The 17,066-nt window shown below is 43.0% G+C and overlaps 1 protein-coding gene across 1 annotated transcript in view; it reads left to right on the top strand.

The window, feature by feature from the left end:
- Nucleotides 1-17,066, top strand: part of LOC135908433 (frequenin-1-like) — an 803,832-nt gene that overhangs the window by 757,911 nt on the left and 28,855 nt on the right. Inside the window, exon 4 of the mRNA XM_065440212.1 lies at nt 5,088-5,177. Coding sequence (XP_065296284.1) covers nt 5,088-5,177 — 90 coding nt within the window. The remainder of the gene's footprint in view (nt 1-5,087; nt 5,178-17,066) is intronic.

Below are 17,066 nucleotides of genomic sequence, written 5' to 3'. Positions count from 1 at the left end.
TTGTTATAGCGCAAGCTTGACAAGGACAAGAGAAGACACATCTGACACACACAGCGCTCCTCCAACACAGGTGCCTTCTGTTGTCTTTCTCAAGCTTGCGCTATAACAAAATAAGATATACCGTACCAACAAGCCCCTATTGCTATCCTCATCGAGTTCTGCAGAAGTTGCCTGCTGTTAGCGTCATTGTTTTGGACAATGCACCTTACCATTCCCGCCGAGAAGAGAAATTACTGACGACAGCTTGGAAGAAGGAAAAAAATGCAGGAGTGGCTCAAAATCAAAACCATCACCTACAGTGAAAGGATGGTTAAAAAGCAGCTGCTTGAGTTGGTAGCATCTGTAAAGCCGCGCTTTCTGAGCTACATCGTAGACAATGCAGCTGAAAGGGCCGGTTGCATTGTACTCAGGCTCCCACCGTACCACTGCGAATTTATTCCTATTGAGCTCGTGTGGACAAAGGTGAAAAATGGCATCGCTGCGGACAACAGAGATTTCAAGCTGTCAACGGTCGAAGACGTCTTGAGGGAAAAATCAAGCATGTAACGGCGGAAGGCTGGAGGAAGGACATTCACCACGTGATGGATCTGAAAGCAAAGTTCAGGCTTGATACATCTGGGAGTGACCACATCCAACCCATCACCATCCAGCTGGGTGAAGATGACAGTGAAGAAAGCGACTCCGACTGCGAGCTATCCGGCATTGAGCCACTCGATGAAGCATAACAGCGTCTTATTAATGAAAGAACAGCCCTTATTAGGGCTACCCAAATTTTGCCGGTGGGTTCGCAGCAGCCAAGCATTCTCCCGTGACCTCTCAAATAAATAAGCAGTTCATTTGGTGACGCATTCCTTTTAATGGAAGCTCAATTCTGAAAAAGCAACGTCCTGCACAGATCGTGCTCAATATAAGTATTGGCGTGGAAGCGTGCTGAAATGCTGGAAAATCTGAAAGAAAATACAATGATTAACCCTGAATAAATATGTGGGGCCCAAAATGCTCGTTCGGGCAGCCATTATCCAGCTTCACACGCAAAAGCAGTAGTCAACGTGAAATTGACAGCCACTCTTAGCAGCGTGCACGCAAAAGCACATGCACGTGTTTGCATTGTTTGTTTTGGTTATCTGGCCCAGGTAAGTAATGCGAAGACTACAATTATCAAGCATCATTAGCTTAGCGAGGCCCAAAATACTCATTCGGGTAGCCATTCATAGCAGTACACTCTGAGAAAAGTTTACACCCTTTGGAGTGCCCCTTCTGCCACACAACAATAATCGTCATCTGCCTTGATGCGTTTCCTTTCTTGAAAACGCCGCACCCGCTACTTTCCTGTCAGCCATGCTATTATGCTGATAACGCGCATGCCGTTCGTTACTGGAAAGTACCTCGCTCACAGCGTTAAAGAAAGGAAACGCATCAAAGCTGTTGAGTATTGTTGTGTGGCAGAAGGGGCACTCCAAAGGGTGTACATTTTTCTTAGGGTGTAGTCGAGGGCACGCTTGAAAGGCACCATTAGCAGTCTGCACGTCAAATCTCAGTCATGCCGTCACCACTGTTGGTGATACAGCAGCAATCAACAGGAAAATTACAGCCACTGTTGGCAGCTTGCATGAAAAAGCATGTTCATGTGGTGGCATTGTTTGACCTCCTTATCTGACCCAGGCAAGTAATGCGAATGAGATAATTATCAAGCATCATTAGCTTAGTGAGGCCCAAAATACTCATTCGGGTAGTTATTCATAGAAGTACTCAAGGGCAAGCTTGAAAGGCACCATTAGCAGTCTGCACGTCAAAGTGCAGTCATGCTCTCGCCACTGTTGGGGAAACAGCAGCAAACAACGTGAAAATGACAGCCACTGTTGGCAGCTTGCATGAAAAAGCTCGTTCATGTGGGGGCATTGCTTATTTTGGTTACCTAGCCCAGGCATGTTTTGCGAATAAGAACAATTATCAAACAGCATTAGCTTAGTTAGGCCCAAAATACTCATTCGGGTAACAATTATTAGCAGTAGTCGAGGGCACGCTTGAAAGGCACCGTTCGAAGTCTGCACATCAAATCACAGTCATGCCACAGCCATTGTTGTATTTGTTTAGCTGACCGGGCAAGTAACACCAATGTAAGCGAATTATTCACCCTGAATAGCACTGCTAGCAATGTTTGTACTAAAAAATTCTGAGTGAAGTTGAAGGTGTTTTATTGAGGCAATAATTTAATTCACAAGCTATCGGCATAGTGATGGACAGCCAGGTTCAGACAATGACATTTGTGAAGTAATAAATGGTGAAAGTTGCAAAAGCTCTCAGTGCACTGCTTTGCTGGGCTCCATTCACTGAAAAATGTCTTTGCAACGACGAAAGCGTCAGACAGGAAATGACTCTCCACTGCACAATGTTATTCGTGTTGAAAACTTTTACCATCGTATGTGATGGGCAGCGAAACCGTCTGTTTACTAAGACTGAACGCATGAAAAATGCAACAGCATAGAAAGATGCTGCTTCACAATATGCAGCCTTTCATGTGCAATTCTGGCGAGCTGCCACATGTACTGATGCATAAACATGAACAGAGGTAAGAGGCAAAGTTGCTGTGCAACCAACATGACGCTTTTGTGAAAATGTATCTCTAAACCTTTCTGTTTTCATAGGCGATCAAAATTTGCTTTGAGCAAGTTGGTTAATCACATTGAAGCAACAACACAAGAAGCAAGGACAGAAAACACAGCGAGTAGGCAGATTGAGAAGACGAGGTAGACCAGTGGGAATGGTTTCAATGAGATGGAAGAGGCCAGCCCTGCAGTGTACAGGAGTTAGTGCTTTGAATGAGATTCGTTAATGAAAATATGTAACGACTTTTCTGAAAGAAAACTAGCAAAAACAAATGTTAATATAAAATAAAAGGACAGAAATAAGAGTATGCGCAAACATGCATGGAATCAGGCACACAAACGCGAAAACTAAGAAAACCTCAAATATAAAGAAATGTGGCAAATAAAAAAAAATCGCCAACGCAAGAAAACATACATACATTTACAAAGAGACCTGCGTAGAGGTATTATAGGAGCGTGTTCACAAGCTGCTGTGCCTACCTTCTATGTTTTTTTTAACCGTTCTCTTAACACTGTCTTGGGAATATTTAATTGCAACATATCACAAGAATTGAAAAGCAGCGCGAAGCTATGTTGTGGGAAATCATATCGAGCGCTGGCAACACAACTTATGCGTGACTGTGCCACAGCACGCATTCTACAGCTTGAACGCGCGGTGAGCACTGATGGAAAGCAATAAATGGGTGCCCCACAACGCACGAGCACCGCCGTTAGACACTCGGCCATCTCACTGCTGAAAACAATCGTTCACGCTAAGTTGACGGCGACAAATCTTTGCGTTGGAGGCTTCCTTTGCAATTATTTTCTTTTGAGACGCTCGTAGGTTTGCTTCACGTACGCGCGCTTTTCTCATTTCTCCTGAGAATGGTTTTTCTCCATCACTTCATCCCGTCCGACGAGAAACGCAGCGACACAGCACACGAATACACCCGCCGCTGACAGTAGGTACCAGACTTTGTCAAACTTTTCTCGTCGTAACTTTCCTCGGGAGCGAAATAAAAAAGACACGGAACAAGCAGGCAGGATGTGTGTTTGCAGTGGTCGCCATGGGATCCTGTTTTCAGGCAAAGCGTAGTGCAGCGTCAGCGATACTCTCTGCAACGTTTCTTCGCCGGATCACGGCTTAGAATAAACGCACGCGGCATAAATGCCGCATCGTAAGCTCGCAGTAATATTTCCGACATGATAGACAATCACAAACAGTTTGGGGATTCACTGTGACGAGTTGACACGCACAGCTGACGCGACTTGGCCCAGTTCGAAGCCCGCGCGGCCATCTTCTCCGTCGGCGGGGTCACCGACCGTCTGGCGCATGACGTCAATCCAGAGTGCGCGCGCATTGGTGGATATTCGTGTGCATCCGCCTCGGAAGAGTAAATGTCCGCTTTTTTCTAAATTTGTATCCGACTATAGGTGTATGCACGATATCATTCAGAATGAGTCTGTAGAAGTTATATATTTGCCGTTTCGTCAACTCATTGAAACATTGTATTTGCTATCTCCGCAAACATTTCCACTGAAACAACCACTCACTTATGTGAAGAACACAAGAGGTCTGGGAAACTGCCTCTGTTCGTCATTGTAATGTAAATGTTCGTCATTGGTAAAGATACGAAACTGTGGATTTTTTTTTACACCGATACTGAACATCCAGCACCCCGAATAACAAATAGCACTCACTACTTAGAATCGCTCGTACGATAAATATTTATTTATTTTATTTACATATACTGCCATCTTGCATAGCAAGATATTGCAGGAGTGAGTGCATACATATGTCAATCAGTTGAAGAATACATTTGAGTGGCACACAATAGAAAAAAAAACAATATCAGGAATAGCTAGTTGATTAATGAACATGATTAGGTAATAGGTTGGCAAATACATCACTTGGTAACTCGCGCAAGGACCCCTCAAGGCCATTCCAAATCACAATTGTATGCGGAAAAAAGGAAAACCTAAAACAATCAATCGTTGCAATATCCATCAAATATTCATGCTGGACTTATTTCGTGAAGGCGGCCAGCAAATGGAAAATGCTCCCTTATGAACGCAAAGATTTGTGAATTCAGCGACAGATTTCTTGTACCCGAAATAAGTGCCCAAAGTTCTGTGCCATATACCATCACTTTCCTCCTTCACGCATGGAAAGTACAAAGGCCGCTGACTGCATAAAGTCTACAAAAGGATGGTGAGGACCGTCCGCCACCCTTCTGCCGTCTAGCTGTTTATTAATCTGTATCTTCTTCGGTGAACCTTAAGGCACCCTAATTGCTTGCCCAAAATCGCATGAACAAGGACCGCAGAGGATGAAGAACAGATGTCATCTAAAGGGCGCCGCCAGTCTCCATTCCTTAAGTCGACTCAGATGTTCTACACTTAAAGCAGTGTCGTAGCCATGGCAAACTATGCAGTAAGAATTTTCGACATTTCCTCCCTTCTCAGGACTTACTTGACTGATTTTTGCCTTCTCTTACGCAGGAATTTCGAAAAATATACGGGCAGTTCTTTCCGTGCGGAGATCCCACCAAGTTCGTGGATTATATCTTCAACGTGTTCGACGAAGACAAGGTAAGGTCCATACACATTGGCTTTCTCAATATAGCCAAATGCAGTCTTGCGTGGCACCCAAATATGATATCAGACGACTCTATTTCGATACCGATACAATGCTACATCAAGGATGTGGTAATAATGGCGCAAAGGCAAATGTATTTATTTCATGCACTCTAAAAACAAAGAGACTTCAGGGCACTCTCTTTGAGGGAGTAACTGCTTGTCCCAAATTTCACTCTTTTCGAGAGTAGATCGACCCTCTTTGAGAGAGAGTAGGGCAACTCCTGCTGACAGAGTTTTGTTACTCTACCGCAAGAGATTGCTAGTACTCGTCCGCAGAGTGCTAATACTCTCCCCACAGGGAGTGCGAGTACTCTTCCACAGAGTGCCAATACTCTCCCCGCAGGGGTAATGGTACTCCCGCGGATCGAGTGCTTCTACTCCTGACAACCGAGTACTTCTACTCCTCCAAGGCGAGTGTTTCTACTCCCCCAAACAGAGTGCTAGTACGCTTCCCAATAGTGTGAAAGCACGATGTAGATCCATGGTCTCGTTAGAAGGGATTCGCAATACTTACATGTGGGGAATATTTTATTCCTTCATTAGCAGCTTGTGCACTTATGCTTGGTGAATGAGATGTAATCTTTAGTCGCTGAGTTATTCACAGGAAACATTTTCTCTCTTAAAAAGTAAAGGCTTTATTGATCAGCCACAAGACAAACTGAATAATAAGTTGATAAGCATACTGACAAACACGTAAAATCAGATTAACATGATGCCCATGAAATTTAGAGCACATCTTATAATAAAACATATGTATATTCTGTAAAGGTTCATCAGTATTACACTGTCTAAATATCTTTTAATTTCAATTGGTTCCTTCTTTTCAAAAATAAAGCATACAATTGAAAGTTAAACATAGAACAAACATGAAAACTCACAAAGTATTGACGCTGTGATCGAAGAGAAATATACGCCACATTACTGGCCAGCAAACGCATTCTTGGTACAAATCGCGTACGCTTACATCGCAGAGGTTACCAGATCAGCTGCTATGCATGGGTCTGGTAATGTAGATTACGCAAGCAACTTTCTTGTGTACCATATTCTAAGACCGCAGCTCATTCGATAATATCCTGTACAGCATATGGATGTTCCTGACTGAGTGTACAGTGCATTTAGAAATGTGTTGTATATTCTCATGTAAGGCAGCAGGTCTAGCTCGCTTTGCTTATATTTTACATAAAGTTATGCATGTATGGGCTGCATCCCATTGTTTCTAAGTTTGTCTTGTCGTGGTTCTGCAGCAATATCCTACCCGGTCTCAAACCGGTACAGATGAGTATTATATTACCTATTCGGTTGGCCTCCTTAGGAAAATATTTTCCCCGTGCTGTCGGAATTATTCCGTTACACTTTCTCACAAATAAATAAAATTAAATTTACAATATTATCTAGTGTGTAGCAAATGAGCATAAAACTACAAGTAGCATTGGCATTAAAATCTTGTGCATCAAATTTCTTGTCATATCATGTAGCTTTTCATTCCCATCACGCTAAGAATGCTATACTTCTGAGGAGCAGCTTGCATAATTCCATGATCAATTATTATGACTCGCTGAATATGCAATCTAACTGAAGTATAGCATGGCTTCAAATGTGTACGAAAATTAGATGGGATGAATATGATGCATCAAAGGTGGCATGAGCATAAGTCAGGCAGGGAAGTACACGAAAAATACAAAGAAGCAAAACAAACTGAGAATGGCACCACCCTTTCATATATCCCTTCCATGCACGTGGACTTTGCATGCGACTATGCATATGCACAATGAAAGAACTACCTGCAACCAAAGCTTTTAACCTACTGAAGTGGTTAAGATGCGCTAAAGTAAGAAAAATTATTGCACTTACAAATCTTCGTCTCAAAACAACTACAAATGTGTCTAGGAAGATTAATACATCACCTCACTATGCACTCTATCTTAAGTCCAGAAGAATTATGTCTATAGAAGGCATGAAACTAAGGAGCTCTTGCTTAACACTATATGTTCACATCTGCCAATTGATGAGCAAGTGTTCTACTCAGATGCTCTCAGTTCTTTGCATTGAACGCATCCCTACCTCCAGTAGCATACTTTGTTAGCAAGTAGATTGAAGAAACCACAATTTTACAAGACGTAAGGTGTGCACCACAGTGTACACATATAAAGGCCTTAATTACTTCTTGCTTTCGCTTTGGGAAGCACGCGCAGTTCTAATGAACTGGTTTCATGAGCATGCACGTAAACGATAATGACTTTTCAAACATTGGATTCTCTTCCCCCAAAGCTTCCCTTTTCTGGAACCTAAAAACCATAATTCTAAAATTAAGTGTAAAAAATGGATGAAAAGGAAGACATGAAAATCTGCCTGCTTCATGTCAGCATTTACAATACAGAATCATAGTCGTTTCTACTTGCACGCTTGCATTCACGTGTTGCTAAATGTAAGCTATTAAAGCTGTTAAATATATCTAAGCACCTAACCAAACATGAGCGGTTGCTTTTTACAGTGAACACAGGTACCGTGATCATTATAAGAATGTATCATGTCACTAAGCAAATATACAATTTCATTGTACCACTTTATTTTATCACGTGGATATATCTGTTGAGAGGCAAGACAAAAAGCAGTCACTTCTCACAACTAATCAGCTTTTTTTAACACATTTCTAACTTTTCAATGCACTTACTACTATGTGTGCCTCTCCAGAGAGCATACTTGATTTTGACTTTCCCATTGGAGACATTACATAGATATACCATGTTAAGATGACTGCCTAGAGCACGTGAGAATTGTCATCTTGGTGTGACATACTGTATTTTGATTTTGTTGACATTTAGTCAAATGGTTCACCCAATATACCCACATTCTTCTTTTCTGTTCCATGTTGCATGGCAATATATTTTGATTCTTTGGCGTGCGCTCCTCTGCACTTTGTGAAGTGGCTCTTGGCTGGCGCTTTGGCATCCTTGTGTCCTTGCAGCTGCCTTCTTGCGTTATATAAAGCGGGTTCCTGAAAAATATCGTGTGCAAAAGTCAACACGAGCACATGGAGTAAACAACATCAAGACAGTCAAGGTCATGGCACTAAGAGAAAATCCTAGCTCTAAGTCTTCTTACTGAAATGCATGCGAAACATCTGAATGTCTGCATCAGTCAACTGCTAAACTAACTTCAATTTTTAGATTTAAACAAAAAAGAAATAATGGACAGTTCATCCTCGTTCGGCACCAATGTTAAGATACTCCTGCTAATCAATACAATATTGGTCATTGTCAGATGTCATAGGTCTGTCATTAGTCTGTGTCGCAAACACCACTTGCGACACATCCTAAGCAAGTGCCCAGTTTGCCCACCGCACCATCTCTGGTTGTACCACTGCTGAAGCCATAAATTGAGGATCATATCTGCAAACATCATGCTCAGTAGAGATGAAAATATGGTCCTCCAGTTCAATGGATATGACTGGATATGCCTATAATAAAGGGCAACAAGGCTTGTTATGGCAAGCTTACCCACACTTCAATAATAACAAAAAAGTTCACTGCGGCCTGCATCTAAGATTGCTAAAGGGATGAACTCATTTTCATTTATGAGGTGCGCAGTGGAGTTCATTTTTGACAGGCTCGACTACTGCTGCAGTTTTAAATCTAGCATTTTACATTCTTGAAGGCATGTAAAAGTTGCTGTTACAGACCACAGTTATTAGCTTATTAGACCAACTCTTCTTTTTTTTTTTGTGTACGACAGACGACTGGTAACGCAGAATTATCGCAAAGTTTTATTTTGATACTTCTTTTCTCTACTAAAATTGTGAAAGCGATAAACACCTTTTGATCTGCCATGCAGTACAAGATGCACACATTACGCTTGAAATCCCAAGCGGAAGGGGTTTTAGCTGGTCATATGACAGAACTCTGAAACGCCAACTCATAGTAGCAAATGCACAAGCATGTCAAAAGAGTGAGTCAAGGCAAAGCCCCCTTGCAATTGTAATTACACACAGCAGCCGTAATATTCGATGCCGATGCATAACTCGCTGATTGAAAATTCACTGACTTCGCAGACATAAGCTCCCTTTCAGATTCGCACCATGCTCGAAAACCGCATCAGGAGACATAAAATCAGACATACAGTCACACCACTTCCATACGTGAGCAAAAGCAGTTCAGTCTTAGGGCTAAACACCATGAGAGCAATTTAGTGCGCGATGGCGATGAGCGACGGCTTCGAGTGACAAAACGGACCGTCCCTTGAACAGATCGCTCGGTTCTGGAAATCTAGAAATCGTTGCTCGTCTCCCTGAAGTGCTATGAGCGACTAGCCAATAGCGCGAAGCTGGAACTGGATGCTCATTGGTCAAATACAACCGATTGTTGCGCGAAACGAGCAAACGATTGAATTTTTATACCTGCAAGGATAAGAACCTACTGCAAGACCTTCTGAAATATTTTATGCTTCTTTTTACAGTAAAACACGTAAACATAAATTACTAACGCATGCGTCACGCTAGTTTCGACGCGTGTTTGCAGCCCTCATACCGGCAACACCGGGGAGACGTCGCTCAAAATCGTCGCTCGCACGGAGCACGACTAGTAGAGGACGAGCGAACGCAACAGACAGCTCCATTAAATCGCTTCTCGCTGTAGCTGGCAAGATCGCTTATGTGGGGCTTATACTTCACTGAATATAAAACATGAGTTCCTCATGAGCTTTCAGTAAGTTCAAGATAACGCACCCAATTGACATCTTGCAGCATGCAGCTGAATGCCTGCGGCAAAGTTTCTACCTAGCACTGGTGCTGCACGTAACTGCATTGGTCGCATATTACCGATGGGCGAGACACCGTGAAGCGCGCGGCTTATTTATAACGAGAGCATGCCGCCAGCAAAATGACGCCTTCTGTTAGGTGACTCCTTATTTCAACAGCATTCCGTACACAGTAGACTGCCAAACTCAATAAATTCAAACACACAAAACGCACGCTACGCACGCTCCGCATAGGTTCGGAATCATGGGCTGATGAACAAACCAATTTAAGTGTCCTCTCGCCTCGCGTTTCATTGAAGATACCAAGGTTCTGGCAGTGTTTGCGATTTTCAAAGCTCTTACGGATAGCGGCAATTGATAAAATCACATGCAGTTAGCGCGACGACCGGCTTTTTCGATGACATCGAGAGACACAGCGCGCGATGCCTAGTTCGTTGTCAATCGCGTCGGCTAAGCGCCACGACGACTTCCTGGCGATAACATGTCATATACGCGGAATGTCCACCTAAGTTAGAATTAACTTACCGTGGAGTATTTGTTGTTATATCCAACGGATGACGAACGACTGTCGTGTTTTCGCGGCGACGCGAGATGGCTGACACACGATCTCCCTTGGATGGCCTTCGTTGCTGCTCGCTGGGCGGATCATCTTTCTCCGGTGGTGTGTTGTTCCGCGACGTTGAGCGCGCGCGCAGTGGAGCAACTCCGAGTGAAAAAGTAGAGCGCTCGCTACGCGTCCCTTTGAACTGTGGCTGCCCGTTCTCTTAGAAGCAAAATGGTGTGTTCTTTGCTCAGCGCGCTAGACTGATACATTGCCATGTTCGGGGCCAGCCTCCTACAATTAAAGCAGAAGATTACGCTACATTTTGTTCTCTATTGCCGCAAGAGTAGAAGGGGCATTCTAGTCTCCCTCTGAAGAAGAGAGTGAAAAGTACATTTCACTCTCTCCTTGGTGACGGAGTGAACAATGCTTTTCACTCCAGTCGACATTTTGAGAGAGTAAAACAACACTTTGAAGAGTAAAGCGGGCGCTTCATTCCTGCGATACCCTCTCTAGTTTTTAGAGTGTGCTTGAAGCTTCTTCAGAAGACTCCTCTCGTCAGCTGCATTCAAATAATATACCCCTTGCTTGTCGCAGGCCTGTGGCCTTTGACAGGCCGGGCAAAAACCGTGCGCTTGTGGTAATAGTTTTCGCTTGCGCAAACTTTCACTTTCACTTTATTTCCTTAAAGAGCCCTCTTCGGCTTGAGACATAAGGGTTGGGTTACAAAGAATATGAGAAACAAAGAATATCAAAAAGTTACAAGGCATAATGCGAGGCAATTTATTATATGAAGGCAGATGAGCTGGGTATAGAAACGATGTTGTGCGCAAGGCCATTCCGGTCTTTGGCTGTTAGAGTGGAAAAAGAAGGTGCAAAAGGGATATTACGCGCATGTGGACAAGCTACATTTAAGGAATGCCCTATGCGATGGGATATGCGTGATGGTGGCGAGATATATGGTGCCCTATTGCGTGTGCTGTGGTAGAATTTGCCAAATAATGATAAGCTGGCAATTAAACGGTGGTGGGAAAGGGTTTGCATGCCAGATTGCGCTTTTAACGAAGTTACGCTAACATCGTACGAAAAAGCGGAGTGAATGAACCGGATGACGCAATTCTGAAATGCCTCAAGGGCGGTAATGAGGAAAGCCTGGCGAGGACTCCAAATGGCTGATGCATATTCTAGTTTGCGTCGTATTAGTGTCTTATGATCTGAAAGCTTCACATGCTGCGGTGCGTGTTTCAAGTAACGTAGTAGGAATCCGAGTGATTTGTTAGCTGAAGAAATAATGCTAGTCACATGCAGACATCAGACCAGATCATTTGAGACGGAACACCAAGGTACTTATAATTGTTTACACACTTAAGTTGTTCCTTAGTAATTTCGTATTGAAATACCGAAGGGTTAGAATGGCGAGAGAATGACATTGCTTTACATTTAGTAGGGTTAAGGACCAATAACCAACGTTGACATAAATTTTGAATGTTGTTTAAGTCTTCCTGAAGAGCTATTTGATCATTATCCTTAGTAACCGAGCAGTAAATGCACAATCATCAGCGTACATGCAGATTTTGCACGACACGTGTAATAGTAGATCAATAATGTATAATAAAAATAAGAGGGGGCCTAGTACAGAGCCCTGAGCGACGCCTGACGTTACGGGTAGGGGCTGAGAAGTATTGTTATTGACGTACACCGACTGCCTGCGATCAGTCAGGAATTGTTCTATCTATGTTAACACTGCAGGATGTAGGTTTAACCGTGAAAGCTTTAGGAGCAGTTGTTGGTGAGATACTTTGTCGAATGGTTTTGCGAAGTAAAAAAGATGGCGTCAGTTGGTTTGTTAATATCAAGATTTGAGTGTAAATTGTGAAGAAAAATATCCAATTGTGTTTTGCAGGTTAGACCCTTGCAGAATCTGTGCTGGGATCGGTAAAAGAAATTGTTAGTAACAAGGAAGATAATTATATGGGTGTATATATGACATGTTCCATGATCTTACAGGGCACCGACGTGATGGAAATGGGGCGGTAGTTCAAAGGCAAACTATTATTGCCTGATTTGTACACTAGAATGATCTTGCTCATATTCCACTCTTTCTGGAGGTTTCCAGGAGACATTGACTTTGAAAACAACAATGTTAGCCATGCCGTAGAGTTGCACTTAGTGTTTTTTTAAACTTGGATGGGATTTCGTCGAGACTTGCGGATGACGAAAGTTTAATATTATCTATTACATTTGAAATTCCATGTATCGTGGAAGTAACAGCCGGTATTGTAGGTAGAGACGGCGCAAGAAACGTAGGTAAGGGAGTGTCGGGTTCTTTAGTGAACACTGAATAAAAGGCTGTAATAAATGTGTGAGCAATGTCCGATTCTGATAAGATTTCACCCTGCTCATTCAGTAAGGAGATAGTGTATGATGGCAGCCGGTTAATGATTTGCCAAAATTTCTTTGGATTTTCACTCATCATCTTAACCAGGTCGAAATGAAGTAGAGTATATTTGCGTGAGCGGATTGCTGATAGATAAATGAGTTCTGCTTCGTAGTACTTGTTCCACGTGTGATCATTCGGATTTTGCTTAGCTTGTCGAAAAAGGCGCTTTTTCTTATTCTAGAGTGTTTTCAGATTTTTTGTGAATCATGGTTTATGGCGGTTAGCTTAAGTCGATAATGTTGGAGTGTATTTTTCAGTTAAAAGTGTCACATTTTCCTGAAAAAAAGACCAATTTTCTTGAACAGATTGCTGTTGAAAGGCCTTTTTGAATTCTTCGTAGAATTCTTCTAATTTATTATTTATTGCCGGGTAATTACCTTTATCGTAAAGGCAGATTCTTTTTTATGAGAGTGGCACGGGGTCGGGAATAAGGTGAATGTAGCATGAATTACTTTGTGTTCAGTTATTTAGTTGCTATAAGTAAGAGACGATAGTGTTCCAGGATTTAAAGACATTACTAGGTCTAGAATATTGGCATTAGCATGTGTGACACGCGTTGGTTCAGTTACCAATTGTGAGAGGTTATAATTCCGGCCGACATTACCGACCTCTTTGGATTCAGTGCGACCGGTAGTTATTTAATGGCTTAGATCAAGCAATGTTTGCACAGTTGAAGTCCACGAATAGCAGAATGTGCGCGTTAGGGCATTTTTTAACTAGTTGGCTTAGGTTGTTATTCAGTTTTCTGGGAAAATCTGCAGAAGCGCAGGGGGGCAGTAGCCTACACCTACAAGTAGTAGTTCAGGTTTGGCACGACAGAGGATCCATGAAATTATAAAATTTCTTAGTCCGAGCTCATGTGAACGGTGGAAAACGATAGTTCTTTTTTAATGGCTATAAGGACGCCTCCTCCTCCACGTCATTGCTAATCCTTGGGGATTAGTTCAAAGTTAGGTAGGTCTTTTATTATTTCAATATCAGGAATGTCATCTGAGAGCCATGTTTCGGTCAGTATGAGCGGGTTGCCTTCCGATGATGAGACAAGACTTGATCTAGTATTACGTTTTCTAAGGATGCTTCGTATGTTAGTGTAGATAACTGAAAACGCCGAAATTGAACGAGCGGCAGGTGTAGGATAGTGAGGCAGTTTTTGACGGCGTGATAGGTATGTTATTTCTTGGACACTTTGAGATCACTCGTCACAGGACTTGGTGTGCAATGTTTTGTAACGAAGTGAATAAGGCATAGATTTGTTTTTTGCAAAGGCGATAAGATGCCTCCACGCATTTTGGACCTGGCGGGAGTCGTCTTCGGTAATGCCGTAAGGAGTATCTTTTAATTTAAGGCCATTAGATAAAATCGCTTCTTTAGTTTTAAAGGAATTGAATTTAACAATATTTGGATGGTTTCGACCATGGGTGTGTCTGCCCATCGATGTGCGCGTTCAATTGATTGGGGATCTAATGTGAAGTTCAGGTACTCAGAGCAATGGCGAATGACTACTGCTTAAGAACTCGCCAAAGATTCTTTTGGGTTAGTATCAGGAATAGAGTAGAAGAACAAGTTATTGCCTCTGGACTGCTTCTCAGCGTCATCAAAACGGCTTTCCAGTTTTATCATTCGATTAGCAGTATTTAGTGTGTCTGTAACGTTTCGAGCTACCGTCGCATAGGCTCAATATGCCTACAGTTGGTCTCGACAATAGTCAGCCGTGTACTGAGTTCAGATATAGCACTGCTAGTTACCAGAAGTTGAGCTTTCATGTCTTGTACCTATGTTAGTAGTTTAGACTGACCAGAGGCCGATTTCTTGAGCTCTGCAAGAATAGCTGCCATTTCTGGACCGGTATTAGTCTCAATATCACCCGCGAGCAATAATAAGCCACGGCTGACAGCGACACATACGCAACAAATACAAAGCAAACACTCCGGGCTTGGCAGCTGCACCAAAGCGTAATGACTGCTTTCTTTAATGCATAAACTGTACGATGGACCAACCTGCATGGCGAAAGGCAGAGCGTTATCTGACTCGTTTGTTGCACAGCCACCAATACTACAGGGCGATGCGGATCGGGGCGCCAGCTTTACAGCAGGCACTAAGACGATTGTCGTTGACGATGGGGCCAGCCAGGGTGGGATGAGGACCAGTGGATGCGGATGTGGCAACGGTAGATGTGCAGAAAGATTGGTTGTAGGCAGCTTATACAGGCGTGTTGTAGGAACGCCATCAGCGCATTGTGACGGCACCTGAGAAGGCACTTGGCATGATGACACCGCAACCAAGCCAGGAAGAAGCGTCCACAGTAGAGTAGTTCGGAAATTGTCCTGCATGGCGAAATCTAGAGGGTTAGATGACTCGTTTGTGGCACAGCCACCAATACCACAGGGCGATGCGGATCGGGCGCCAGCTTTATAGCAGGCACCAAGACGATTGTCGTTGACGACGGAGCCGGCCAGGGTGGGATGAGGACCATTGGCTGTGGATGTGGCAACTGTAGATGTGCAGTAAGATTGGCTGTAGGCAGCTTCTAAATGCGTATTGTAGGAACGCCATCAGCACAGAATGACGGCGCCTGAGAAGGCACTGCGCATGATGACACCGTAACCCAAGCAAGGAAGAAGAGTCAGCAGTAGAGCAGTTCGGAAATTGGCCTGCATGGCGAAACGTAGAGGGTTAGATGGCTCGTTTGTGGCACAGCCCACTTTAGCCGCCTGATTATATCCACGGGTTCTATCAGTTATTTTCTGTTTTTCTTTAGAGGTGCGTCTCCGCAGCTCATTTTCTTATCACTAAATATTTTATTACACAAGATGAAGTCATAATTCGTACGTGCCATTTAAGCTTTTGCAAGGGCCATTGGCTTTTCAGCATAACTTCAGCAGAGTTTATTCCTTTCTACTTGCAACAACGGGGAATATCCCCCTTTTAATAAGCTATACACATGCTTCTTTTTGACATTATCACTGCACAATAGCTTATTCTTCAGCTTAATTACTTAAGGCACGCTCATACTGACAGGACTTCATGTCGCCGACTTTCACAGTGACTGGATCATCTGCGCCGAATGACAGAGAAACCCTTCGCTGTGCCGATTGGCATGAGTCCATTTTTTTTGTCACCAGAAAAAAATAGAAAAGAAAAAAGAAGCATCACCTATAGCAAGCCAATCAAAACGCGGAATTACGAGAGACCAGAGGCGATTAAAGGACGCAAGCTGCTCTCAATTGTCTGCACGTGGTCAGCCATACTGCAAAATAGCGCCGGCATGGCCGACCACCGGTTTGTGTGCAGGAGTTTCGTGAATGTATTCCGTGCTTTGTGTGAAAACGAGCTTCCAACTAAGGCGCACAACGCATTTAACGAGTTGTAGTTTTAAAACACGCATGGTTGGTACGAGCCAAATTGGGCTGTTACCGGGAGCCCGTAGCCTTTTCTTTCTTTGTAATGGCACGTTGGAGAGAAATAATGTGGTCATTCCAGCCTGTCGGAAAGCACATTTGTCTCCATATAAGACAAAGCGCAGGTTTGTTTGGCGCTGTATATATACAGGGTGTGCCAGCTCATTTAAGCCCGAGTTTAAAAATATAAGAATGCGACGTAGCTAGACAGAACCAAGGTAATGTTGTTTTCCTTCGCTTGGTGATACAAAAATGTTTTGACCTTCCGCCTAATTAGAAGATTAGTATTAAGCAGTTACTCAACTTTTCAAATGTTGCAATTACATGAATAGCGTAAATGAAAAAGTTTAGAGCGACATGGAAAAATCCCGATACAGCTTTCTGTTGCTCAATACATGCTGCATAAAAGTGTTCTTGCGAGCGTCCTTTCACGTTCGGGAGTCAACGTATCACGTTGACTAATAATTTAAGGCTAATTATATAGTTAGGTGGAATAAAAAATAATTTGAATGCTTCCAAGTGACGACAAACGACATTACTTCGGTTCTGTCCAGCTACGTTGCATTCGCATATATCTAAACTCTGGCTAAACTTAGCTGTGACACCCTGTATAGGTAATGTGCGATTGGTTGGTGAAGTGCGCCCGACCGTGCACTATAAATATAGTACCAGATATTTTTTCTAGCTGCACTAAATTTTTAAAATTGCCA

This window comes from Dermacentor albipictus, unplaced genomic scaffold (genome assembly GCF_038994185.2).
Source record: "Dermacentor albipictus isolate Rhodes 1998 colony unplaced genomic scaffold, USDA_Dalb.pri_finalv2 scaffold_25, whole genome shotgun sequence".
In the NCBI taxonomy this organism is placed as follows: Eukaryota; Metazoa; Arthropoda; class Arachnida; order Ixodida; family Ixodidae; genus Dermacentor; species Dermacentor albipictus.
This window is presented reverse-complemented; position numbering and strand designations above follow the sequence as displayed.